This window comes from Fundulus heteroclitus, chromosome 22 (genome assembly GCF_011125445.2).
Source record: "Fundulus heteroclitus isolate FHET01 chromosome 22, MU-UCD_Fhet_4.1, whole genome shotgun sequence".
NCBI lineage: Eukaryota > Metazoa > Chordata > Actinopteri > Cyprinodontiformes > Fundulidae > Fundulus > Fundulus heteroclitus.
In genome coordinates, this window is record NC_046382.1 from 29,625,375 (window position 1) to 29,651,394 (window position 26,020).

Genomic DNA, 26,020 nt, shown 5'->3' on the forward strand with positions numbered 1-26,020 from the left:
CTCGTTTCATTGGAGGCTGTAATTGACCTCAACGACATTCTATCAGCACAAGCTAAAAAAGGACTCTTAACCCACTCTAAGAGGAGAGAGACCAGCATTTCATCATCGCTGACCCTTTTTTGAATGGCGGTGGCCTTGTTCAGACAACACAAGTGTCTATAATCTGCGGTTGGCAGACTGGGCGACTCTGCCCTGCCTCCACGTGTTTCTATCGCTTGGCGCAGAAGTGTAATGTGTGCACATTTGTGTGGCTCAACTTGCTTGTTTGTGAGGCATGTTTGCGAGAATGAGGGGAAAGAAAAGGAGTGAGGGAGAGTAGCTTGTGATCTAGCTCGTAGCGCAGCTAGTGAGGGTGTAACCATTAGGAGCCCCTCGCATTCCTCAAGACAGGCTGACTGTGCTGCCAACTGTGGTTTAGGGGGCTGGAGACCCACAGACAGGATGGAGTCTTGCAATACAAAAGAGAAACAATTTGGCTCCTCGACTCAATAACAGAGCCTCAGGCCATACAGGGGGAAAGGAGAGGGAGAGGGGGGGGTTGAAGTCTCAGGGTGAACGGAGAGGTTGGAAGACTTTTGATCCTAAGTTATGACACATTGGTTCATGACTACAGCTCGTCTCAAGCCACAGTCTCATTCCCATGATCAGCATTATTAATATGCCTCTGGCGGCCAAAGGTCCAGGCCTCTTCTGTGTAGTGGTGCCAAAAACCCCTTTGCAGGAATTTCACAGCATCTTAAACATGCTTCGCCATTGAAATGTGGAAAATATGCTCATTTTCATGTTCCATAATTTACTGACCTGCCTTTAAAGGGGTCCTGAACCACTTCATCTGGGCAGGGGGAGATTGATGAATATGTATTTACTCGTTATAAAGAGACCCTTCATGCCCACTACAGAGATATATTAAGACGTACTGATGACAGCTTAGTAATTCATTGCTAATATTATGCAATCCAGAGTGGTCATCATGCTCGGCAAAGCTTGCTGGATTCTATAATCGAAACCTTCCAAACCCTTTTTTAGCTGCGACACAATTTCTTGTGTTTTAATCATTGTCCATTCACACGGGGGTATTACAAAAGTCGAGTGATTTTCATCCGACATGCAGACAACATGTTTACTATGTAAAAGCACTGATTTTCTTCCAGGACAGACCTACGCGTGACTGACAGTCTAGCCAAACAGCTCACATACCAGTATGGCTTGTGGTTTGCCTGTTTGTTTTTCTGTCTAATACACACTTCCTTTGTTCACCCCTTTCAAGTTTAACACGGAGTGAGAGCTCCACTGAGGAAAATGATGACTGAGCATCTCTGATGACGCAAATCTCATATGATATGAAGTGTGTCGTACTTCCTACATTCAAATGGTCTTGCTTGCCATCCATCCATCCATCCCCTTTCACCCGTCAAAGATTAGGTGGTAGAGGTTAAAGATACAGAAGGGAAACCTAGATACTCCTCTCAACAATGACCCTCTCCAACTTATGTGAAGGGATCCCAATTCATTGCCAAGCCAAGGGGGATCTAATGTCCCTCCAGTGAGTTCTGAGTCAACCAGCTGGGTGACCTGTTTAGGAAAATTCCCAGGAAGCATTTTGATCAATATGCCCAAACTACCATAAAAGACTGTTTTCATGTGGAGAAGGACTTCAAAGGACTGAAAAAAAGTCCAACTTACTCCAAAATTTTATCATACATAAAGGACGATAAATCAAGGCAAGTGATTTCAGTCAATGCTAGTTTAAAGGCTTTATAATTTTAGTTTTGCTTGGCATTTGAAGCATGGATGCTGAAGAGTAATTTTGCATTCATAATCAAGAATGCCGCATGTTTGTGTTCACGGTTAAAAAAAAAAAAGGAAAAAGTTCAAACCATTCGATCAAAGTGATACCTTCACTTGTTTTCTTGAGCAACACAAACTTCAAAATGTTATATTATGAATTTTAACAAACAAAACTTTAATTTTAAGTAAATGTTCTGTAATCTAATAAAACACACTCCAAAGTTTATTCGTCAAATATTTAAACTGTGCGCAGAATTATTTTTTCTTGCATTTAGACAACACTCAACGCCCAATGCATTGTAGTTTTTAATTAAGTTTTACAAGAAAATGTTCTAAATTAAGAGGCTTCATCACATTCAAGACTGAAAGGGCCTTTATTTATTTTTTTGGGGGGGGGGGGGGGGGGGGGGGGGTGTTGATATTTTATTGTCAGTTTTGATGTGGATTATTCCACTTTCTGTATGTTAACCCTTAAAAATATGGTTGATTTGTTGCATTTTTTTTAAAGTTATTTTGTAATTGGGTTACATGTTTGGTCAGTTTACTTGGTTAGTACTTGAAATTTTGGAGTTTGAACTTGACATCTGTTTTAACGTCTAACATTTATTTTTAGGAAAGTACCAAGGTTTTATTAAGGCGAGTGGTGCTCGCCTTAGTAAAGTGGTTGTGCCACTTAAGATTTCAAATTTATGTTGTTCTAATCAAGTTATTTGTTCTCTTGATCTTTACTGAAACCACAGATGTCCCTTTAAGGTAGCTAATGTGCAGCATTGATATTTGTCAAACATCTTCCCCGAGTGATATTTGATAATGAAGCTTCTTAGTACTCACATTTTCATAAAGTGCTTGCAAAGTCTCCAGATCAACAACAGTGTTGTCCATATTTAGGACAGCTGTGGACAGAATACAAGGGTGTCATGGTTAGTGTTAATACTAACACTGCGGCATGTCTTGACATTTCTTTACCTTTAAAGAACACAATTAGCAAGTCAGAAATCACAGAAGCACAAACAGACCTATTTCATGAGCAGCAGATTACAACAGGTTGACACGAACCACAAAAAAAAAAAAGACTGAATGCTTTCTCAGATCCAAAATTCCTGCTTTGCTAAGGCCTGAAGGTAGCAGAGAACAAAGGTAAAATTACCCCGTATCACATGCCATGCACTGAGAGTTACCAAAGTTATCAGTTCTCATCAGGATAGCATGTGAGAAGCCACATGCTGTACATACGAAGGACTTAGAAATCTGTCAGAGACACAAAGATCTGTGTTTGAACTTCTGTGTTTGAATTCCTCATGTCGCCTTTTTGTCTCGGCGCGAGGACCTGGCGCCCACAAGCATTAATCCTTTGAAAGTAAATGTTTAAAGACAAACAGAGCTCAGAGGTCTGTGGTGTCGAGGCTGAGGTGTTGCTGTACACATAATCACCAAGTGAAGCAGTCAACACCTAGATGTGCATGTTCATCATGTGGTAGGTGTTGAAATTATTCACACTGTTTTGACCTGCGGATTTGCTGCTGGGGTACAGGAGGGGATCGGAGTGTCAGAGGGGCTTTGTGCAAAAAAGTGAGCGTGACACGGTAAAATTTTATGCGCATTTGAGAACAGGTAAACAGAATAAATAGGATAAATGTGGAAAAACAAACATGTGGAGAAAAAAAAAATCAAGCTGGCTGCCTGACTGATTCTGTGTTCAAATATTTTAATTTGTACCGTTTTCTCTCCATTTGCTGTTTTAGTCTTTTCACCAGGGCCAGATTTAGGACGAAGCGGGCCCTGTTAATAGATCCAGTTTTGGTGTCCTACCCATGGAATTTACAATAGATCAATAGTGAAATACACATCAAATTCAAGTTTTTCCAGGATTTGCCCACATCAAAACAGTTTACAAAAAAGAAAAATGTTTTATTAAAACAGTTTTCTACAAACCTAACTCATCACTGGTCCAGGATTTTAGTAACTATGCCAGGCCTGTATGTGGTGATGTAATGCAGGAACAGATATTCAGTGAAGATTCAGATCCACTTGCATTTTCCTTGGCATGCAGCAACACCGCTGCTGAGCATCACATGCAACACAAGTAGATGGGTTTGTGTCCACAACACCATGGAATGGCTCCTATTATCAGTCTGAAATCACCATTAATGCTTGCTGCCAATACATGTGACATAATGGATTGGAGGGTTAGGTTTGCGTTTATGGCATTTCTGAATTATTTGTATTGAGGAATTACACAAAATTCTGAGGTGAGATATATGGCTATATCTCAGGTATCACAGGCACATCCCACTTCTACCAGTGCGAGGTGCCTGTGATACCCCCAGAGGGAGCCACCCAGGGGAAAACATGATCAAATGCTCATACTGCCGCAACTTCTTTTGATGCAGATTAGCAGTGGCTCTACTTTGAGCCCTACACCCTCTCTCTCAGGATGAGCCCAGTCACCACTGGCAACTCATTTCAGCTGCTTGTATTCAGAATCTAGTTTTTTTTTTTTTTTTTTGGATCATGATCACACATCATGACCATAGGTGAGGTCATGTGTGATCATAGGTTGAGTAAACTGAGAGCTTTGCTTTTGACCAGCTCTGTCTTTAAAAACACACTGGAACCACACCTGCATTACTGCATTCTACAGACACCAACATTGAGGAGACATGTCAACCATGATAACCAACAAGGTCCAGAGCCTTCAGAAACCCGGACCAAATCCCATCCACACCTGGAGCACTGCTGCCAGGGAAATTCTGACTACTTCAGCGGCCATGTGGAATCCCATTCTCCTTCATGGAGGAGGCAGAGTCCAAAGGTTACACATTTTACGGTATCTTTTGTTGACCCCCCCCCCCCCCCCCCCCCGAGTTAAATGATTTTTTTTTCTAACAGATGTTTACAGTTTCTGTCATCAGAAAAGTGTTGCTGCATGTTCTTTGCCTCAGGTTAATCATTTTGTTTGTTTCTTAGAGTTGCCAGGTTCTCAGACAACTAGGAAGAAGTCATGTGATATTTGTGATAAGCGCTGTATTTGCACTGAGCAGAACTCCTCCCCTTGTGCCTGTTCTCAGTCTCACTCAGCGGAGGAGCAAAGGAGGTTAGTGCATCTGTGTGAAAGAAAAATAAAATAAAAATCAAGAGCAAAAGAAAGGCTCATTACAGCAACTCGGTTCCCACCATTTGTGTTAAAGAGCCAATCAAAAGATTTGTTTTGCCACTTACCATTACATTAAACTAAAAAAATAATTTGTATTTAAATGGGCTCATAACTTTCCTTTTGAACTTAATGTTTGAAAAATATCCTTTCATTCACCACCGATCACCTCAGGGCCCCGTCTTGTCTCTGTTGATGTCTGGCCCACCTCTTCCCTTCTGACAAAAATCCACAAACATCTCACTGAATCCTTGCATTCGGTCTTTTTGACTTGCTTCATTTTTTAAGAAGCAGCAACAAAAATAACATCCTCTTCTGACACTTTTACTCTTTTCTTTTAACCATTTGGTACCAATTACCATCCCAACCGGAGTCTGTGTGAATACTTTGATTTGAAGCTGTTTTTTTTTAAACGATGCAGTCGTGTCTTCGCTGTGACGTGGAAGTCTCATCACCAAAAATATAACTGACCCATCTGTCCATATCTTTCCTATACTGCCGCATGTGACCCCAGCATGGCGCCAGCAACCACAGTCTTGGGGCGGGGAAGGGGGGGCGGGGGGGCTCCAAAGCCTCATAGGAAGCAGACACTGCACGGAAGTGTCCTATGAAACATGCAGTATGTCAGCCAAGTCTGAGAACAACCAACAACAGCTGTGAGGAAAGTAAGGGGGGAAATGTGTTGATTCCCCACTGAGGGGCTTAGCTGCTATAAACCAACAAAATAAAAATTGAATGATTCATAAGTTGTTTTCTTGCCGTCAGAACTCTCCAAATGACAGCTTTGGTAGTCATTGTCACCATTGTGGAATTCAGAGGAAATTAAACTGATTCACATTGCTTATTTGGAGCACTACAATGCTTTTATGAGGGAATCTTTTGATTTAGTAAACAAACTGTGACACAAAGGGACAAGAAAAAAGTCTCTGATGTCTGCAGTACGTTTAAAGGCTTTTCTAATAATAAATGGTAGAACACAAATGTTCTGGGAATAAAGCAAATAACAGAGAATTACACCACCAAGCCACCAAGACACACTCTCTGTTCTCTGTCTGTGATAAACTGAAGTTTCCAATTAGTGCTAATTATAGAGCATTTCAAAAATGTCCTAACATAGGAGATAAATGGCCGTGTTAATGACAGTGGCCCTCTCCTACCCTCCCATTCTGACCCAGGATGGATGCATCAAAGACATTAAAGCCGGGGATCTCAACGGTGACGCCTAGAATATTTGAAGATGCTGCAAGTTTAAAAAAAAAACGGTAATAAATGCTCTCCTGTTAGAGGATTTAAAAGAAAAAAAAAAAGAGAAACGAAGAGTGTTTAGACACATGGGTGAGCGAAGGCTGGAGCGCAATCAGAGAGTAACTAAAACAGGAAGACTGTCTGTTCCTATCAACATCTCTAGGATGACTTCACCTCTACAAAGCGGCGCAGACAGGATGGTGACAACCTCGGAGAAAGAGAGCCGCAGAAAAACATGCCGTGGGTGTTAAATGCAGGGAGATTACAAAATATGAGGCAATGAAAACCAGAGAGGAGGGGAACAAAAGGTTGAATAACTTTTATGCTCTTTAGGAATACGAGGTGACTTAAGAGAAATATCTCCTCAAAAGATTGGAAAACAGATTTTTGTTTATATTTCGTGTGTAACTATAATCAACAGGTTACATGTGTGTCTCAAAAAAGTTGAATATGGTGAAAAAGATATTTTTTTCACTCATTTCAGTAAGTGAAACTCATACAGTATATTATACAGCTTCATTAGACATGAAATGGTAAATAATCGGTAAATGGACTGAACTTGTATAGCGCTTTTCCAGTCATACTGACCACTCAACGCGCTTCACACTGTAGCCACATTCACACTCACTAACACGCACACATTCATACACCGATATGTAGATCGGTAGGGAACTCTGGGTTTAGTGCCTTGCCCAGAGGCACATCAACATGTGACAGGGGAAGCTGTAATCAAACCCATAATCAGCCAATTTGCAAGACAACTGCTCAACCCATTGAGCCACAGTGAATTTGAATATTTGATAATATAGATAGAAAGGGAATATTCAGAACAGAAATATCAAGCTTCTGAAAATGTGTTTATTTTTATGCACTCAACACTTGGTTGGGCCTCTTTTTGCATGAACTACAGTATTAGTGCGGCGTGGCATTGAGGCCATTAGCCTGGGGTTCTGTTGAGGTGTAATGGAAGCCCAGAGTACTCTGAAAATGGCCTTCAGGTCATCTGCCTTGTTTGACCCGTGTCTCTCATCTCCTCTTTCTATTAATAATACCCCATGGAGTCTCTACAAGGTCCAGGCTATGGCCAGTTAGCTGGACATCAAGCTCATTAACACCAGCTTTTAGTACCTTTGGCAGCCAAGTGCTGCTGAAAAAAAAGACATCAGCACCTCCTGAAAGCTTGGCAGCAGGAGGAAGCATCAAGTGCTCCAGAAATGTCCAGCTGTGTTGACTGTGGACCTCAACACAAACAGTGAATCAACACTAGCAGATGCCATGGTACCCTAAACCGACTGTAGAAACGTCACATTGGACTTCAAGCAAAGTAGATTATTTGTCTCTCCACTGTTCCAAGATTCTAGGACCTTGATTTAGAAATTAAATAAAAACTTTCTTGATTCGCTGACTCCAGCCTTTGTGAAGCTCCAAATCTCTAACTGAATTTCTCTTGACAGTCCTTACAAGGCAGCAGTTATCCTGTTGCTGGTGCACCTTTCACAAGATAGTTTTTTTACTCTGCTTTCTATGAATATCCTTGGATACAGCAATCTGCAAAAAAAAAAAAAAAAAATGCAAAACATGTTTTGGCTCTTGGTGGTTGCCAACGACTGTCTCACCCAGACTGGGTGACCATTTAGAAGCTCAGGGAGACTTTGTAGGTGATTTGAGTAGATTAGGGAGTGAAACCATGAGTTTCCGATATTTGCTCACCAGAGGTAGTCTGACTGCCATGAGGTACAGAGATGAGATCCTCAGATCCACTGTGAGACCCTATGCTGGTGTGGTTGGCCCTGGGTTCCTCCTAATGTCAGACAACGCTAGACCTCATGTGGCTGGAGTGTGTCAGCAGTTCCTGTAAGACGAAGACATTGATGCTGTGGACCGGTCCGCCTGTTCCCCAGACCTGAATCCAGTTGAGCACATCTGGGACATCATGTCTCGCTCCATCCACCAACGCCACGTTGCACCACAGACTATCCAGGAGTTGGTGGAATGCTCTAGTCCAGGTCTGGGAGGAGATCCTCAGGAGACCATCCTCCACCTCATCATTCTGACTTGTTTTAAGGACATTACATCAAAGTTGGATCCACCTGTAGTCTGTTTTTCCACCCACTTTAATTTGGAGTGTGGCTCCAAACCCAGACCTCCATGGGTTAACAAATTTGATTTCCATTAATAATATTTGTGTGATTTTGTTGTCAGCACATTCAACCATGTAAAGAACCAAGTATTTAATAATTCATTCATTCGTTCCCTTTAATTTTTGAGCAACACACACACACACACACACATACACACATATTAACGTTTCTTAATGAATGTCCCTTTCTGTTCTTGTGCAGAACTAATCTAATAGTCCTTTATTACATCATGGGGTTAATATTTAAACAAACTACATGTCTAAGCTTTAGCCAAATAAAGCACATATTCTACAGCAAAGGGTCTCGGTTCAGTGTCCTGCCACCTTTATGAGTCTCTGCTTCAACACACCTGAGTCAAATAATCAGATCATCGATAAAATCCTGTAAAACTTGAAGACATACTGTACATTTAATTTAGCCATTTCATCCTGGAGAGTTGGATGAGGGACGCTGAATGCTGAAGACCCCTGCTCTTCAGCATCACAGTATTTTTCACAAAGTGCTGCAGCTAGTTGGCACAAAGTCAAAACCAAGACCCATTAAAAGCACTTACCATTGTGGATGTCCTTCATGTCCAGGTGAATGCTGGACATCAGAATCCCAACGGCCTGCGAGCGCTTGTTGCTCAACAGTTTGACCACCTAAGAAATGAGCATGCACAGAAAGAAGCAGAAGGGATATGGCATGTCAGAGAAAACATGTTTGTTTCAGTGTACAAAACTCAAAACCATTACAGTCTCTGTCTCTTTCTTTAGGAGAAAGAATTGACAATTTTATTTGCAAATATCAACAAACACATGACTGTAGATTTGACAAATTTTTAAGGCAAAATCTTTTGAATTTAGTTACCACAGCTGAGTACACCTAAAACGTCAAATGTAAAATTTTGGATCAACATTTATGCAATTCTGCAAAGCAGTAAACATATTTCTGAACAAAAACAAGGCAATCAAAATTATATTGGAGGAAACAAAAACCCCAAAAGACGAGGATTAAGCTGCACATAATGATACAATGCCGCCTGATGTTAACTGTTAACTTAATAATAAATGCGGTATTTTCCCATAAATCCAAGCTCTGGGCATCCAGACAATGGTATCATGAATTAATAAGTACATACGCTGGATAAATCACGAGGCACAGTTTGTTGGAGCAAGCAAAACCATGAACAGGGTTGAACAGAATGAACAGAACAGGAAACCCAAAGCTCACTGTGATCCAGACAGAACCCTTTCACTGAAACCAGATCACACGGACCACAGACCTCTTAAACATACAGGAAGTTTTATCACCAGCCCCTAAATGTCTGTTTTCCTGGAAATAACCACAGCTTCAATGGGCATAGACTGATGTGACACTGGCTGGGCATCCTCTTTTATTAGCCAACAAAGCCCAGCAAAAGTATTCACACCACTTAATTTTTTTCTTCTTCATGACTTGTCATGTTACAACCAAGAACTTTAATGTGCTTTATTTGAATTTTATATAACGTAGGAGTACGTGGGTTTTAATCTTTCTAACCAAAAAACCCCCAAAGCTGAACAGTGTGGTATGCAATATATTTGTTCCCGTTGACTCAATTCTTTGTAAAACCAACTTTCACCACAATTTCAGATTTTTTTGAGGGACGCCTTTACCAGCTTCCACGTCGAAAATCTCTACCCATACTCAACCTCAGTAAGATTGGATTGAAAACATTTAAAAGGAAACTTTTAATTCCTACCACAGATTATTAATTGGATGTAGTTCTGGACTTGGACTAGGCCATTCTAACATATGGAGATTGATCTAAACCTTTCCCTGGAGAACTGGCTGTATGATTAGGGTGCTCTGCTGGAAGGAAAACATCCACCCAGTCTAAAATCTTTTGTAGCCTCCAACAGGTTGTCTTCCAGGGTGGCCCTGGTATCAACTCTAAACAGCTTCTCTTTCCCTTCTGACCAAAAATAAAAAAGAAAGAAACCCATTCCCACAGCATGATACTGCCACCAAGGGGCTGGCTTTCTAAGGATTAATTACAGTAAGGCAAGGCAAGGCAAATTTATTTATTAGTTTTTACACCACACTGTAAATGTATTAACAAGTTTAATTCATATCAAAATGTATTGATCTTAATAAGTCTTAAAATCAAAATATCCTTCAAGTCTTGTAGCAATACTAATATATCTTCACAAAATACAGCTTGGTTTGTGACTGAAGATGCTTTTATGGCTTTTTTAGCATTCCCTGAAAAATTCAGCAAATGCAGTGGTTTACCATTCCCCAGGGACTCGTCTTTTGTTCTGTACGTTTTCCCCTTATGCTAATCTTTAATTCAGTTAATTTAAAGTCTGCTTGCGGAGGTTGTCATAAATCCTGTACAGCTCTGAAAAAGTCCCACAAAGGCAGCTGACAATAGAGGTTTGCAAAATGTACATATTCCATGTATGGTATTAAAAAAGTAGGAGCCAAAGCAGAACTGAACTACTCTACGCATATGTTCTGAAGCACTTAAACACGCTACCATGGATAAATAAAGAATTTTGAACCTCAGAAACGTCTAGTAAGTAGGACACACTTCTGGTATTTGATAACAGTCTGCACTGGAGCCAGGTGTTTCCCATGATAATCTAAATTCATCCAGAACAGTAAAATTCAGCTGTGATGGACTGGCGACCTGTGTAAAACAATTTACACACTGCTTTGCATCTTAGTAACTTTTATACATATTGTATCGTTACCTTCTCAAAACAATGGCCCGAGTCATTTTTCGTCAGTTTTTTCAGAAAACACAAAATACAGCAATAAGATGTTAAGTGTATTTAGGCATAAATATAATTTTTGGTAAAAAAAAGAAATGTTTTGACTTAAAAGTTAGTGATAAATATACGCTGAATTTCTACCAAATGGCTCTAGCATTGTGCTTTCATCCTGGAGGTTCTGGGTTCGACTCCCACAGACTGCCACTCTGGCTCCCTGAACAAGACCCTTAGACCCAAAATGCTTCCCGGGCGCCACACAGCAGCAGCCCACTGCTCTCTAAGGGATGGTCAAAATGCAGAGGCCAAATTCCATTGGAATGCATGTTGCAATGAAAAGGGTTATAATAAACTATTGTCATTTTTGATAAAATGCTCTTTATAAATAAGGTTAATCTTCACATTTGCAAACATCATCCTTTCATTTATCAGGAGATTGTGACTAAACCAAGTGCTTCACTTCTGCCAGATACTATATACTTTGAAGTATATAGTATCTGGCAAAGCCTGAGGGGCATTTTACAGAAACTCTAAATATTCCCCTGTCACCCATATTATGAAATAAGTGATATGTGCATTTTTAAATGAGGGAGGTGATAAAGGGCCCGTTTTCACATTTAGAAACTGTAATGAAGTTTGTGCAACAACAAAATGGGGTCAAATTATTTGCTTAAAGTATGTTTATATTTTGTGTCATAATCCCTGGAAATTGTGCATGAAGCACAAACCTGTCAGAGGAGTTTTAGCTCCTTTTAGATTATGATCATTGACTGATAATCTTTATTGTTGCATACTACTATTGAGACAAAATACCTTTAATAATGCTACCTGACCAGTCTGAAGTTCAGTGTTTTAGGCTAAATGTATTGAGACAATTAGTAATTTAATAGATGTACAGTTTGGTAAGATTCTTGACTAAAAAACCTTTTTGATTTTGAATGAATTTCAGTATAAAACCAACAAATCCAACAGCATAGTCCCTCTGTCACTGTATCTCTTAAAAAAAAAAAAGTTAACCCTTGACTCCATGTGACCTAAGTAAACCTTGACATTTATTAACTATGCCAGCAGAGGCCTTTACACTGGACAAACAACAAAAAAAACAAAACAAAGCTGCTCTCTTACGGCAGCTCAAGGGAAGATGCTTATTTGAGTTCATTGCATACATTCATAAAAAGAGGAATAGTTGCATTAATTGTGTGGTGGTTCCAAACATATAGTTTCAACATTCTAAGGGACGCTCATCCAAAAAATGAGGGCGTAGGTGTATATTTAAATCTATAAGCATTATTGTAATTGTAATTAAATTTTTTTTTTAAATTTTTTTTATTGTTTTAAGTGAAGTTGCATGTTGTCTGATTCATTGCAGAAAAACAGGTCTTCTAATGCATGCTTAAAAATGCCAAATTAAAGGCAACCTTGCTTATGATGACAGTATGCAGACTTCTATTCAACATTGTACAATGGTTGAAGACAAAAACAAAAAACAAAAAAAAAAAACACAACAGCAATATGGAACACTATCGGATGCTCACTCTTCTCTGCACAGCTGAATTTCTGCAAGGCCTTAAAAACTCAGAAAAAAAGTTTTGCATTTAATAATTTTCATTTTCTTAATTACAGCAATATTTTCTAATTCTTAACTTGTATTTAAAGTAGTTCAGAACAAAAAAATAATAAAGTTAGATAAAATAAGTACAAGAATAATATTTTTATTTTAGATTTATTCATTAAACTGGTTTTATTTAAACAGTTTTTTTATGTGTGTTTGTGTGCAACTTGTGCGTTCTGCAACCTACATGATGCAGAAAAGCCATAAGCACCATCTTATTTCTTTCCTGCATTAAAGACAGGCATCCAGCTTTCTTTACAAATCTACTAAATAATTCTGCTTCTAAAACTGGCTTATTTTATATATTCAGCCATCAGTCCCAACTTCTCAGCCCCTTTCGCCCGCTGATAGTGCATATTTAACAACACCAGCTTTGAAAACAGAGATTTTAATAACGGGCTAAAACCCGTTGTTTAGCAGCATACTGTAGTTGAAGGGAGCCAAAAAACTCAAATTAAGGTTGCACTAAATTACCGTACGTTGGAAAATAAGTTCAATCTTAGTCATTTCCCCATAATTCACATAAGTCTTATATTTAAATGGCGGTTTTAAACAGGTCTTCATTTTTCCTGCAGAAACCCTGTACAACAACGACATATTTCCCTTTTTATTAAACTACTTTGGAGTTGGAGATTGCATTTGTTTGAGCTAAACTTTCATTAACTTGCTGTGTTTGGACAAAGTTCGATGTTAACTTCATGGCTTAGTTCAACTTCTCAAACTGAAAGATTTCAAAAATGTTTATGTGCTAAAACTACCATTTCATCTCAGCCATGAGGACAGAGAATCCCCCAGAGTGTCAATTAGACGGGTAAAACGTAGTTCCCTCGTGCAACATAATTTGTGATTTAGACACATAAATTTGACCAACAGCACATCAATTTAAAAGATGATGACAAGAGCAGCTTTAAACTGTAGATCAAATGTTTGACTTGGAAATCGATGGAGTGGCATAACGTGTATTCGGGGAGAAAAAAAAAACAGTCTAACTATTAAACCAATTCATACAGAAAGCATAATGGGAGGAACCACACCATGAAATACAACTCCCAAGCTTCTCTCGCTCTCCCCTCACTAATTTCCCTTCCCGCTCTCTCAGCAGTCATCGTGGCCGTGAGGTTTCCTCACCGCACGCGAGTCTTTGGCTCCGTGCCACCGGATGGTCACAAGGGAGTCGGTTGGGAGCCAGAGCTCACACCACATAATAACTGTCTGGCTACAGCAGTTCCTCCTGCCACTCAAAGTGACTCTGGGAGCGACAGCGGGAAGAAATGGAAAGAAGCGAGGCATGGATGGAAAGTTAAGGTTGGGAAAGCTCCAAAAGGAGGCCAAAAAAATGGTTTTAAAAACAAATACAATCAGCACAGAGAGAGTAGAAGGCTAAAAAGCCCGGAGGACACGTACCTGTTTGGCCTTTGATTTGCTGATTGTGTCTGAGATCGGCTTCTTCTTCTCCTTCACGGCACTCTTGGAGAAGAGATCTACGAATTCTCCGAAATCAATAGCGGGCTCCTCGATTTTTTCCCACACCAGTGGTCCAGGGTTTCTGGAGGCAGGATGACAGATTAACTATTTATTTTACAAACAGGAGAGGTTTAATCTGACATTCTGTGGTTGAAAATGTACTCTGAAGCTGTTTTTGGAGTACTTATTTATCATCTTTTGGGAACGAAAAATCCTTCTGATATGCTTGTCTAACTCGTCAGTCAGCAAACTTTGCACGATTTTTGCTGCAAGTGAGAAACTTGATGCTATTTATTTTTAGCCGCTCATTCGGCCGCATTTTTTTTCAAGCCCTAATAAGGGAAGAAAACCTGGTTAAAGGCAGTTCTGCCCTGACCACAATGCCTGGACTGCATTGCTTTCATTTTCCACAAGGTTAGCATCTCCATTACCATCACAACATGTGGCTGATCTTTATCTTAAGTGGACATGTTTCCTCTCAGAAATCTCTACTGTTAAATTGTCTGTGTGCAAATGATCCATATCTGTTCTTACTTTTTAGCGTGCAGCTGAATGCGGGTCCAGTAAAGCGGCTTCATTGGCTTGGGGGGCTCTATCAGGGCTTTGGCAGAGGATGCTTCCTGAACCATCAGGGAAGGAATGGAACCTGGGGGTGGAGGGATGCAGCCTGGAGGAGGGGGTCCCATTCCCGGTGGAGGTGGAGGTGGAGGGGGTCCCATTCCTGGTGGAGGACGTGGTGGAGGGGGTCCCATTCCCGGTGGAGGAGGTGGAGGAGGAGGGGGAAATGGTCCTATTCCAGGCAGAGGAGGTGGGGGTGGAGGTCCAAAACCTGGAGGTGGAGGCGGAGGAGGCGGTGGGCAAAGTCCAACACCTGGTACAGGAGGAAGGGGAGGGGGTGGAGGTGGAGGAGGAGGGGGCATGCCACCTGAGATTGGAGGGGGAGGTGGAGGACCATGGATGATGCTGTTTTGCTGCCTCTCTTTGCAGGTGCACACAAAGCTTTCAGTGGACTTGAGGCTGGGAGATATTGCTGGAGATGACTTGCTCTTGTCAATTGCTCCATTTGAAGGCACATCAAATCTAAACCCCTCATCCGCAGGTGACGTCTGAACAGCTGCCTCCAGTCTTTCTCCCTTTCTCTGTAACGCCTTAGGGCGGACATTTCCCTGAACCCCCACGTTATCCTCGCTGGCCTTCGCCAAGGAGGGCCGATGGCTCTGCAGGACAGCAATCTTACTCTGCAACTCCTCAATTTTCTTCTCCAGCTGGGGGATGAGGCCGCTTTCATCCTCTGAAGATGACTGACCTGACTTCACCCTGCTAGATTCTGCCTGTCAATAAACCACAAAAATGAGAGAGAGAAGAGGAAACAATTCTGAGGATGGTGCAATCATCTCAGATAGAAAGGACATTTATTAGCCTCTGAAAGTTTTCTGTTTCTGGCTTAGGTTCACTTTCTATTCCCATTTTGTACTCAACTGTTACCATTTTGTTCCACCCTAGTCCCATTTTTCATAGTCATGACATATTATACACAATAAAGACAGCATCAGCTATTTTTAGGATTGTTTTCTATATTTGGAGATCATCTGAAGAACCCTCCCTTGGTGGACCCATAGTTGAGTCATTGCCTTCACACTCAAAATGACACTGGAAATAATGTTAGCCCCATGAAAATGCCGTTATGAATATCACAATAACTAAATGCAGAAACAGCTACACAATTCAGGAAGCCTAGAAACAAAGGAAAGTTCATGAAGGTACACAATATCTAAACCCCTGCTCTGAAAAATGATGGGGACCAGAGGGATTTGAAGCCAGGGAGTTCTTGGTGGGTTCCATATTGGGAGGCCTATGACTCCACTTTTAAGACCTTTAGTTGTTTCAAAGTGTTGAGTCTCATAGAGAGTTTTTAGTAACAACTGACTTGATGACTTCTTCACTTCACTACCATTGAAACTGGGGAGCTTTTCTTTCATTTCTACAAACAAGCCTGACCTCTAGTGGACAAAGAACATTTCACAGGGCATAGCATTAAGATGCTGCTAAAAAGGCACAGATCTCAGTTAATAATACATTCCTCAACATTGAGATCAACATAGATAAATTACCAATTATAAATTGAGAATCTTTACATTTTGCATTCCGTGATAATTTGTATTTAACTGAGAACAAAAAAAAAATTGAATTTCACACATTTTGTATAGATGAGGAAAATGTTTTAAAAACCCAAATAGGTCTTATACGGATACATTTGACAGGGTATTTCTTTTTCTGTCAAAACGTTTGCACAGTGATTAATATGGACAAATACAGAATCATGTGCAGTAGCCTTGCCAACTGATCATACCCCTTTATCTTTTTCCACAGTTTGTCACCTTAAAATGACAGACGTTTTTTTTTTTTTTTTTTACATTTTACGTGATAGAAAACTTAAATCATTGTGTAATTGTAAAGTGGACATAAAATGGCACATGCGGTTCAAATAGCTCAAGTAGATTTAAATAGAAATCTGCAAAACATGTCATGCATTTGTGTTTTTAATGCATTATGCTGAATTGGTCTATCACATAAATCAAAATAAAATATAATATATTGCCAAAGCACTGGCTTGACTGCCTTTAATGCGCATTCATTTAAGTGACAGCCCATAGGGATTAATATTATGTTGGCCCACATTTTGCAGCTTTAAACAGCTTCAGGTCTTGTGAGAGCTTTCCAAAAGCTTTAGGAGCGTTTTTTTTTAACCACTATTTGTGACGTCAGTCGCTGACTTTGGACGAGAAGGCTGGCTCACATTCTTTGTTCTAATTCTTCTAAAAGGGCTCAGACCAGTATTGCTCTTTCACACCAAACTCACTTATCCAGGTATTTATGGACTGTGGTTTGTACACTGGCATGGGGGGAAAAGTCAGGACAGTTCTAAGGACCCCTGACTGCCCAATAAATAAATAATAAAATAAAAAAATAGGCCGATGTTGGGTTATCTTTTGACTGTTACCAGAAAGTTCAAAGCATATAATTGTCTAAATTGGCTTGTTTTCCTAGAGCATAAATAGTTTATTTCACTGGAACTAGAGAGCGGTGCCCAGCTCCTGGAAATAAGCTTCATACCATAATTTGCTCTGCACCAAACTTTACTCCCTACTCCTGCATTTAGGCATATAATAGAATAGAATAGAATTTCAACTCTATTGTCATTGCACTGTCACAAATACAAAGCAACGAAATATGTTCTCTGCATATAGCAGGGCTGCCACTGTGCGGCGCCCAGGGAGCAATCTGGGGTTAAGGGTCTTGCTCAGGGACCCAGAGTGCAGGCAGTTGGGATCGAACCAGGTACTTGCAACCTTCTCAGAGCGCAAGCGCGCTGCTCTAACCACTCGGCCAGCACTGCCCCCATGTGGTAACTGCCGGAACCAAACTCGTCGACTGGACTGACAGCCAGAGGGACAGGACAGGTCCTCCAGAGAAGACATCTCCCCTACTTAGGAGTCCAGTGGCCGCACACTTTCGTGGCAGCTGCTCGGCCATGGGAACCTATTCCATGAACCTCTAGGCACACTGGTCTTGATATAATCTGAAGAGCACGTGAACTTTGGAGGTCTGTAACTGAAGGACACCTGGGCAAGACTGACCCTATTAAACAGGTGGCATCCTATGATGCTCCTGAAAGCTGTCCATTCTTTTACATTGTTTGTAGAAGCAGTCTGTATGCCGAGTTGCTGGGTTTTCTAGCACTTGAGGCTAATGAAGTGATCTGGTTTGAATCATGTGGATGGGCTAGTGAATACGTTTGGCAATACAGTGCACTGTTAACTTTTACCATGTAATGTGACAAAGTGAGAAAAGGTTTGAGGGTATTAAAACATTTGCAAGGCCATCAATGCCTTTCCAAAAGAAGCCACCTCATTTTATTAAAGATTTTTTGACGCTTCTTTTGCTATTGCTGTAGTTTGAGGCATAAGAAAAACTCAGTTTCTTCTAAAATGTTTTCAAAGCTAGAGATTGCCACTCTGTAGGTGTAAGGCCAGCACACTGTCAAATACTATGCAACGAACAGGGGTGTTGGAACCAACCTGAAAGTGGAGCGCAGAAGATGGTTTGGATGACGAGCGGTGCAAAGGGGATCTCAAACCTCTCCCGTAGAGCTCCCACAGGTGGGAGGACACTGGGAGGCCGACAGATGCCCAGGTGTACAACTGCTCCTCCTGCACACAGTAGGAAAAGAAAAACACGCCGTGTGACGATTCAAAAATTATACTTTGATCTAAAGTTGGGGTTATTTTTCCCCTGTTAATGGAAGTAACTTAAAAATCAAATATTATTGGATCAATATGCTAATGCTGGAGCATAATTAGCCTCTTAATTACTGTAAATATAGTAGAAATCTTAGTCCAAAGGTCACCACCATGCCTGTATGATAATCTTGCAACCTACTATTGCAAGGAGTCATGCAAATGTAATTAAAGTTGCTACCCTAGAAAGACACAAACAAAAAATAACTCTGTATTTATAACCCTTTTTGTCAACTGATACAGTTCCAAACTCAAAAGTTGGTATGCTAAGATGTCATCCCCTTGCATAAAGTTGCAGTTTACGCATTTAATATTTTATAATTGCCTTTCTGTTTTCCCCCCCAACACCAGCAACAAAACTTTGAGCCCCATTAAATTTGTTTTGCACAGACTTAATCAGACTGGTGAAACCAGACAGTCTGACTTTGAAAGACATCCAACTCGGTCTGACAATAATGGGAACTGATGACAAATACCAGAGTTATTTTATGCAGATAAGCACAGGAATCTAACGTGTGTTGCATTCAGACTCTGAAGTCATAGTACATTAGTACATTATTTCTATTTCCCAAATTGTGTGAAAAATTATTAAACTGATTTTCATGCAGGATTTTGTATTGAAAAATAGACTGACCATGAATATTTACAGTGAGAATGCTTATTTGAATAATCAGTCTAGGATCTGGAGCAAAATATGACCAGCAAAAATGTTTGCTGATTTTTTTCAAAAAATACAATTGATTTTATTTTTTTCAAGACTAAGCAGCCATGACATTATCCCTGGTTGTTAAAGTAACGATGCACACCTTGGTAGAGTACAATACTAAAAAAAAAACAACTACATAATAATAATAATAATAATAATAATAATAATAATAATAATAATAATAATAATAATAATAATAATAATAAAAGTGTCCTATCTTTCACTCAGGTATTTCAACACACCATATAAGCATAAACATTTTCCTCAAGACTCGTCATCACCTGTGTGGAATATGCTGACCTGTAATGTAGAACCCCAAAACACCATGATGGTTCTGTAAAAATCTTTAACACTTAGCTCAAAGAACACAATAAGGTGTGACAATGTCTAATCTCCAAACACATAAGCCCAACCTCCAATCAAAAGCACACCAAGGTTATATTGCTAATATTCCATTTGGCCTTAACCTGAGCAGTCAGAATAAGCATATTAGGCAGGCGGTCATGCCCCAACTCAAAGGCTGTACTTTTGATGGCAACAGTAAAGGTTATTCATGGTTGAGCTGAATAATGGAGAACTCCAGGGCACAGCCAGAGCAGGCACTAGTCTGTCCAATCCTGTCACGATGAGCTTTTTGTAAGGAGGAACAGCCTGAGCCCAGGGCACGTGGAGTCATTGCATAACGCGGTCAGCAGATGGTCTACGCAAGCACAGATGTATGTTTGTGTGTGAGAGCGCGAGACTTCATGAGCATTAGAGAGAGTCTGGTTAATCCGGTGCAGCCAGTATCAGTGTTTCAGGCTGGCGTTTCATATTAGAATATCTCCAATGCACTCCTGCATGAACCCCTTGGCAGAATATACAATGAAAAGCGACGTTTTTGACATTCCTACATACTACAACACGCTGATGTAAATGAGGCCTTTGAAAGAGAAGCATTTAGGAATATTGTTTTTAGAATAATTTTGATCTATATCACAGAATAATGGTGATAGGAAAGTCATCAACAATGTAAGTAAACCTGCACTAAAACAAATAAAACGGTAACAGTAGGGAATTGACTCAAAGCTGGCCCACACAAAAACAGTGTTCACTGAGATGAATTCAACTTCCTGAATGAAGTGCCTTGACAAAAAAAAAGCTCTGACAAACGCGGTAAGTAAATTAGATGCTCCAGTGATTACATCTCTGCAGAGCAGTGCTGGAACTGAAAAGGAAAATAAGATTCATGAAGTCGCCTCACATGATTGCCCTGTCTGGATCCATCCCTGCTCTTTTTGCTAATAAAGTTAAATATTTTTGATAGGAGTCACAGTTATGCAAACCAGATTATATTTGCACTACATATTGCAGCTGAGAAATAAAACTGAAAAGTGTTATGTTGGTGAGAATATTGTGTCATAATCATGCACTCTTGTAGCCACTTCACACTAATTTAGTTCTAAATGCAGAATTTCTAACAAAAGACAGTTGAGATAATCTTTTTCTTCTGGCAAAGAATACTATACTTGATTGCAGAAAAAGTAAAGCAATACAATGAAATGATTTCTTTAGGACATATTCAATGTTTTGAAAGGTTGAATTATATTGTTTTTTAAAAAAAATGCATGAGCTCTATGAATGTCACCTGGCTGCTAGGCTTAGAAACTTGGCTGAATCTTCAGACCAAGGTATCAGCGATAGACACCTTGTTTCTGAAAAAGAGAGGGATCGCAGAACCTGAAGAGAGTGGGCTTACACTGAAGACTGCGGAGACAGTCCCATCACTGCGGTGTTCTGTGTTGCTGTCACTGAAGGGATGCAGCAGACCATGGACCAGCATTTGGTGACACAGTTTTTTCGCCTCGTCCTCCGCAGCCCCATCTCCATGGTGCATGCAAAGCTTTTCCAACAGAGTCTGACCTGACAAAACAAGAGAGGAGAATTAATCTGAACCATCATCCTGAACTCTGTAGCCGGTTTCTTTTAGTCGGGGTTTGGTTAGGAACCGAAAAGACACTGTATGTTAAACTAGCTTGAGTTTGGCAAGTTTCAGATTTAGATGTGATAATGAAACACCTTTTTAGTGCAAAATCTCTTCACACATTCTGATGAGACACACTAGAGATGTTAATTGGTGCTAAAGGTGTTAACTTGTATACAAATGATGAAAAAAGGACATTTTCATCATTAAAGCATTCAGAGTGGTGCATACTGCAACCAGTGTCTTTGTGGTTAAAATTTGAAATGCATGTGAACTTTCGAAGATAGTTTGGTAGCTTTTATACTACATTTCAATAGTGCACCAGTCAAATGTCCAGGACACTGTCCGTGTCGGTAAGCACAATGCAGTTCTACGGCAGAGTAAAAATGGAAGACAAGGCATGTGATATGAATCAATCTTATTACAAGATAACAAGATAACTTTCAGTCTCAGGTAAGAATGACCCCTTAGCGTTGTTGCAGGTGGGCAGAATGTTTAAGGGATTGCAATAAATATTCATTATGATGTGAATGTGATAAGCTAAAAAAAAAAAAAAACAAAGCTACATGGGTTGAACTGAAACCTTATTCAGTATTATCCAATTATTATAGACCCAGTCTTATCCAATATCTGTGTTGGAAAAACTCAAGTTTTTCCTGAAAACACTGATCCAGACTTCAAGGACCTCTGCTTTTCCCCGTCTAGTATCGACTCATTTTATCCTGGAAATATAAACCTTCAGCTGAAATATTTTTTGTGTACTTGAATAGTGAAGCAGCATAAATAATCTATGAATTGTACATTTGCAGATATTTCAAATAGGCCTACATGAATAGATCTTTTATTTTTCAGATTTGGAAAATTCCTGAGTTTGCACGTACAGCCGGCGCTTGCTACTAAAGCCTGGCGTCACAAAGGCGTCTGCCTGCCACAGAGTGAGCACTGGATTTCTCTGCATTATCCTTATTTTAGTGTTTAGATGGAGAAGATACAAAACAGTGGTCTGCTTTGTGCCTCGAGAGCAGAGGGAGCTGTGTTGGAAATAACTAAGGAGAAACCACAGTGCAGCAACTCTAGGGACTCCACAGAGCAGAAACAATGAGGTTAAGTGGCAACAGAAAGGCTAACTGGATTACATAAACTTCTTTGTAATATTTTAAATGAGAAATATACTATTTGCAAAACAGATGATTGCTATTATTAATGGCAATGCTAGAAAATATAAAATATCGGCATCATACTTCCTTGAGTTTTCACTTTTAGAAATGGTGAAACTTCTGTCAAACTCTTGGGTCTTGCAGTGCTATGCTGGCCCAAAGTTGTAAGGGATCAAATGAATGTTGTATTTGGAGGAACTCAACAACAGCTGTGACTCTGCTGCTAAAAGCTTCATGTTATCTTTGTATACACCTGGACAGGGCCACTAAAGGACTTAATGCTATAGTTATCCATGTTTTCTCTATCCGTTTGTCATCTCAAATCTAGTGGCCAAACAATTGTCTTCCCCACACAAGGACATCGACTGTATGCATCTAGATGTTTAACATAGAAAGTCTTACTTTGCCAATGCTTTTTTTCCACTTTTTTCTACATTTTCCCTCCAGTCTGTCAGTTTTGTTGCTTCACAACCTAGAATTAAAGAATTCATTGACTCTGCACTATTTATAGAACTTACCTACACCTTTGAATGTGCATTATTATTTTATTGTGAAGCAAACAAAATAAGAGAACACAACACTTCTATATGCACAACTGTTCTTCCCCTTCCCTAAAGTCAGTACATTGTAGAACCAACGTTTGCAGCGATTACAGCTGCAAGTGGCTTTGGATATGTTCCTAGAGCTTGCCACATTCTTGCCACAGGGATTCCTCAAGGTTGAACTGCTCCAGCTCCCTCGTATCGGATGGGTTTCTCTTATAAACAGTGAGCTTCAATTTAACCACAGATTTAAGGAGTGACCAGGCCATCCCAACACATTTAAATGTTGCCCTTTTGAGAGTTGCATTAGTGGTGTGCTTTGGGCCTTTGTGAATCGCTGTCCCGGTCTCAAATTACAGGGAGACTGTTTTTTTTCAAGATTATCCCTGTATTTAGTACAACCTTCCTTTCCCCTTAACTCAGACCAGTGTCTCATGTGCCGCTGCTGAAAACATCTCCACAGCATAATGCTGCCACCCGTGTGTTTTATTTTGGGGCTGGTGTTCTTTGGGGTGATGGGTGTTGGGTTTACACCAGACTTACATTTTCCTCGATGCGCAAAAAGTTCAGTTTTAGTCTCATCTGACCAGAGCGCCTTCCTCCATACATTTGGGAAGTTGCCCCCGTGCCTTTTGGCAAACTCAGTTTTTATTTCTAAGTAAGGGATTTTTTTTCTGGCCACTTTATGAAGCGTATGACGTATTGTGGTTTTATGGACAGATACTTCCATCTTTGCTGTGGAGCTCTGTCTGCAGCTCCTTCAGGGTTACCTTTGGTTTAAAAATACTCACCTGTACACTGTGACTTTCTCCTGCACTGTTTACATTTCAATTGTTTACTTTTAAATCATTGCTGCACCTTATACTGTAATTTTATTTTACAAGCTGTATGCAACATCATTTTGTTCTGTACGCACTTTGCATACAAAATGACAAACAAAGTTGTCTAAGTCAGTCTAAGTCTAAGTCTGGTCTCTGTGCTGCCCTCTCTTGGCAGGTTTGCTGTGGTACCATGTGTTGTCCATTTGAAGATTATGGATAGGTTGGTCCTCCAGCAGAACATCAAAAATGTGGATTTTTTTTATTTATTTTAAATACCCACCGTGACTTGTATTTCACAATAACTTTGTCCTTGACTTGTCTAAAGAGTTCCCTGGCCTTCATGCTGTAATTTCATATAATTCTATTTTTAAGACAGGAAAAAAAAAATTGGGCATGACACTGTTTTTTTTCAGCAGGATCTGTCACTGCACAACATAAAAAAACATGAACATACATCAGCATCAAGACCGCAGCTTACACAAGACTACACAGTGACACAAACTCAGTTGACAGAAGCAGCATTAGGAAGAGGTCACATCTCAGTGGCTACAGCAATAGCTGTACATGAGATAGCAAAGGTGGAATATCTTGATCTTGGAATAGTCCTTATGTGCTGTGGGATCCCATTACAGGCTTTAGTGAGCACATAGAAGAAATATTTCTGTCCATTGCAGTTTTTCAAAGCTGGTAGTGGGAAAAGTCAGTTTGTGCTAGATCTAATCATACGGTCAGTCCCCCAATTGGGTTTTGCTGCCAGAGCACTAAGCACTGCTCACATGCTACTATGTAAGATTTGAAAAAAAAACAACAGTTTAATGTCAGTAATCATTGTGTAATTTTGAAATGTTAAGGCATTAAACAATGGTAAAGCATAGCAGAGAAAGTCTATAGTAGATTTTATTGATCTAAGCGACCTAAAAGGCAATCGGCAAGACCAAGTGGAAAGTATTATTCCATGAAGATGTGTTTTAGAAACAGAAAAATCTCAAATTTAGGTTGATTCTTCTCTTTTGATAAGGATTTGCACATGATCACTGAGTAAGGTGAGAGTCAAGGGTGTTTCCAAATATTTGTATGTGGTTACAATGGAGATTTTTTTTATTTAAAAAGTAATGGGATTGTATATAGATAAATGTCTCGTAGATGAATAAGATGCAGATGCCAATTTTCTATTCTTTTTCCTCCAAGTTTTTCTCATTTCACTTCCCCAACTTTAAACATTTTGCACAGATCTATCACATTAAGAATTAATTATAGGTTGGAATGTAACAAAATAGGTAAAAAGCCAAGGGGGCGATTACTTTTGCAAGGCACTGTACATACTTCATTTGGATATAGGAACTTCCTCTACAAATTGGATAATTGTGATGCTAATATGCATTCATCCATCTTGCAAAAAAGATGGCTGCAAAAATTGCAGCAGTTTACCCGACAGTCCTTTATGTGGCGTACCACTGTTTTTGTTTTTTGTTTTCACTTAGCAGCATGACCAAAATGAAACACTGCTTAGGTAAAAAAAAATCTGGAATACCTGAAATATTAAAATGATCAGATGTTTGAATTTAGATGTTGATACCCAAAAAACCTAGATGTCAGCAAGAATCTCAAGAGCCCTTATTTTTCAATTGCAAATTCCACTGACAGAATAAATATCAGTCTCCCTCCATGACTTATTTTTCTCCTGCAGACAAACTGTCAAATGTGCTTAACATCCACAAGTGCACACTGGTGAGTTCATGAGAGGCCATTTGTGTTTTTATGTCCAAGCCAGGGGAATCAGAGGGTTTCATTGTCATGGGTGGGGAGGCTGCAGCTTTGCGTGCCAAATGAACAAGGACAAAAACAGACAAACAGCTGAGCTGCTGAAAGCTCCCACTGCCCAGAAAAAGATGGGGTAACATGTAGGTAATGAACCATTTACTCTGCCAACATGTTTCAGTGAAGATATGTGCCTGGTTTATTGCACTTAAAAAAAAGATATTGGGCTTAAAATTTTTCTTAAAAAAAAATCTATTTAGAAAATCAAAAAGTCAATTTCTAGTAAAAACATTTAATAAAGCATTTCTAAATAAATTTAACAAGGTAAAGAATATTTGGATTCTAAATTATTATACTGTTGGGGATAAAGATAATCCTTTGGAGCTTTCTAGCAAGTTTGGGAATAAAACATTAAAATGTTTTGACAGTTTTTCTTACCTATAGCCTAAAAACAAGAAGATATATAACAATGGTAAAATATGCCAGATAAAATGTTTCAGTGCAAGTAATTATTGTAAGTAAACATAAAATGAAATATATCTCATGGATTATCAAGATAACCTGTGAGAAATGCCTTTGTCTTAATGTTCCAGAATTGTGTTAGCGTCAAAAGCCACGTTCTCCAACTAGTACTAG

General features: G+C 39.7%; 1 protein-coding gene across 2 annotated transcripts in view; it reads right to left on the minus strand.

Annotated features, from left to right (window-relative positions):
• LOC105927319 (formin-2) overlaps window positions 1-26,020 on the minus strand; it is a 55,706-nt gene that overhangs the window by 21,892 nt on the left and 7,794 nt on the right. For both annotated transcript variants that reach the window (XM_021317230.2, XM_012864015.3), the window contains exons 3-8: window positions 20,882-21,045; window positions 18,219-18,350; window positions 14,674-15,470; window positions 14,080-14,221; window positions 8,879-8,966; window positions 2,620-2,681 (exon numbers count right to left, since the gene is read on the minus strand). In XM_021317230.2, the coding sequence (XP_021172905.2) occupies window positions 2,620-2,681; window positions 8,879-8,966; window positions 14,080-14,221; window positions 14,674-15,470; window positions 18,219-18,350; window positions 20,882-21,045 (1,385 nt within the window). The remainder of the gene's footprint in view (window positions 1-2,619; window positions 2,682-8,878; window positions 8,967-14,079; window positions 14,222-14,673; window positions 15,471-18,218; window positions 18,351-20,881; window positions 21,046-26,020) is intronic.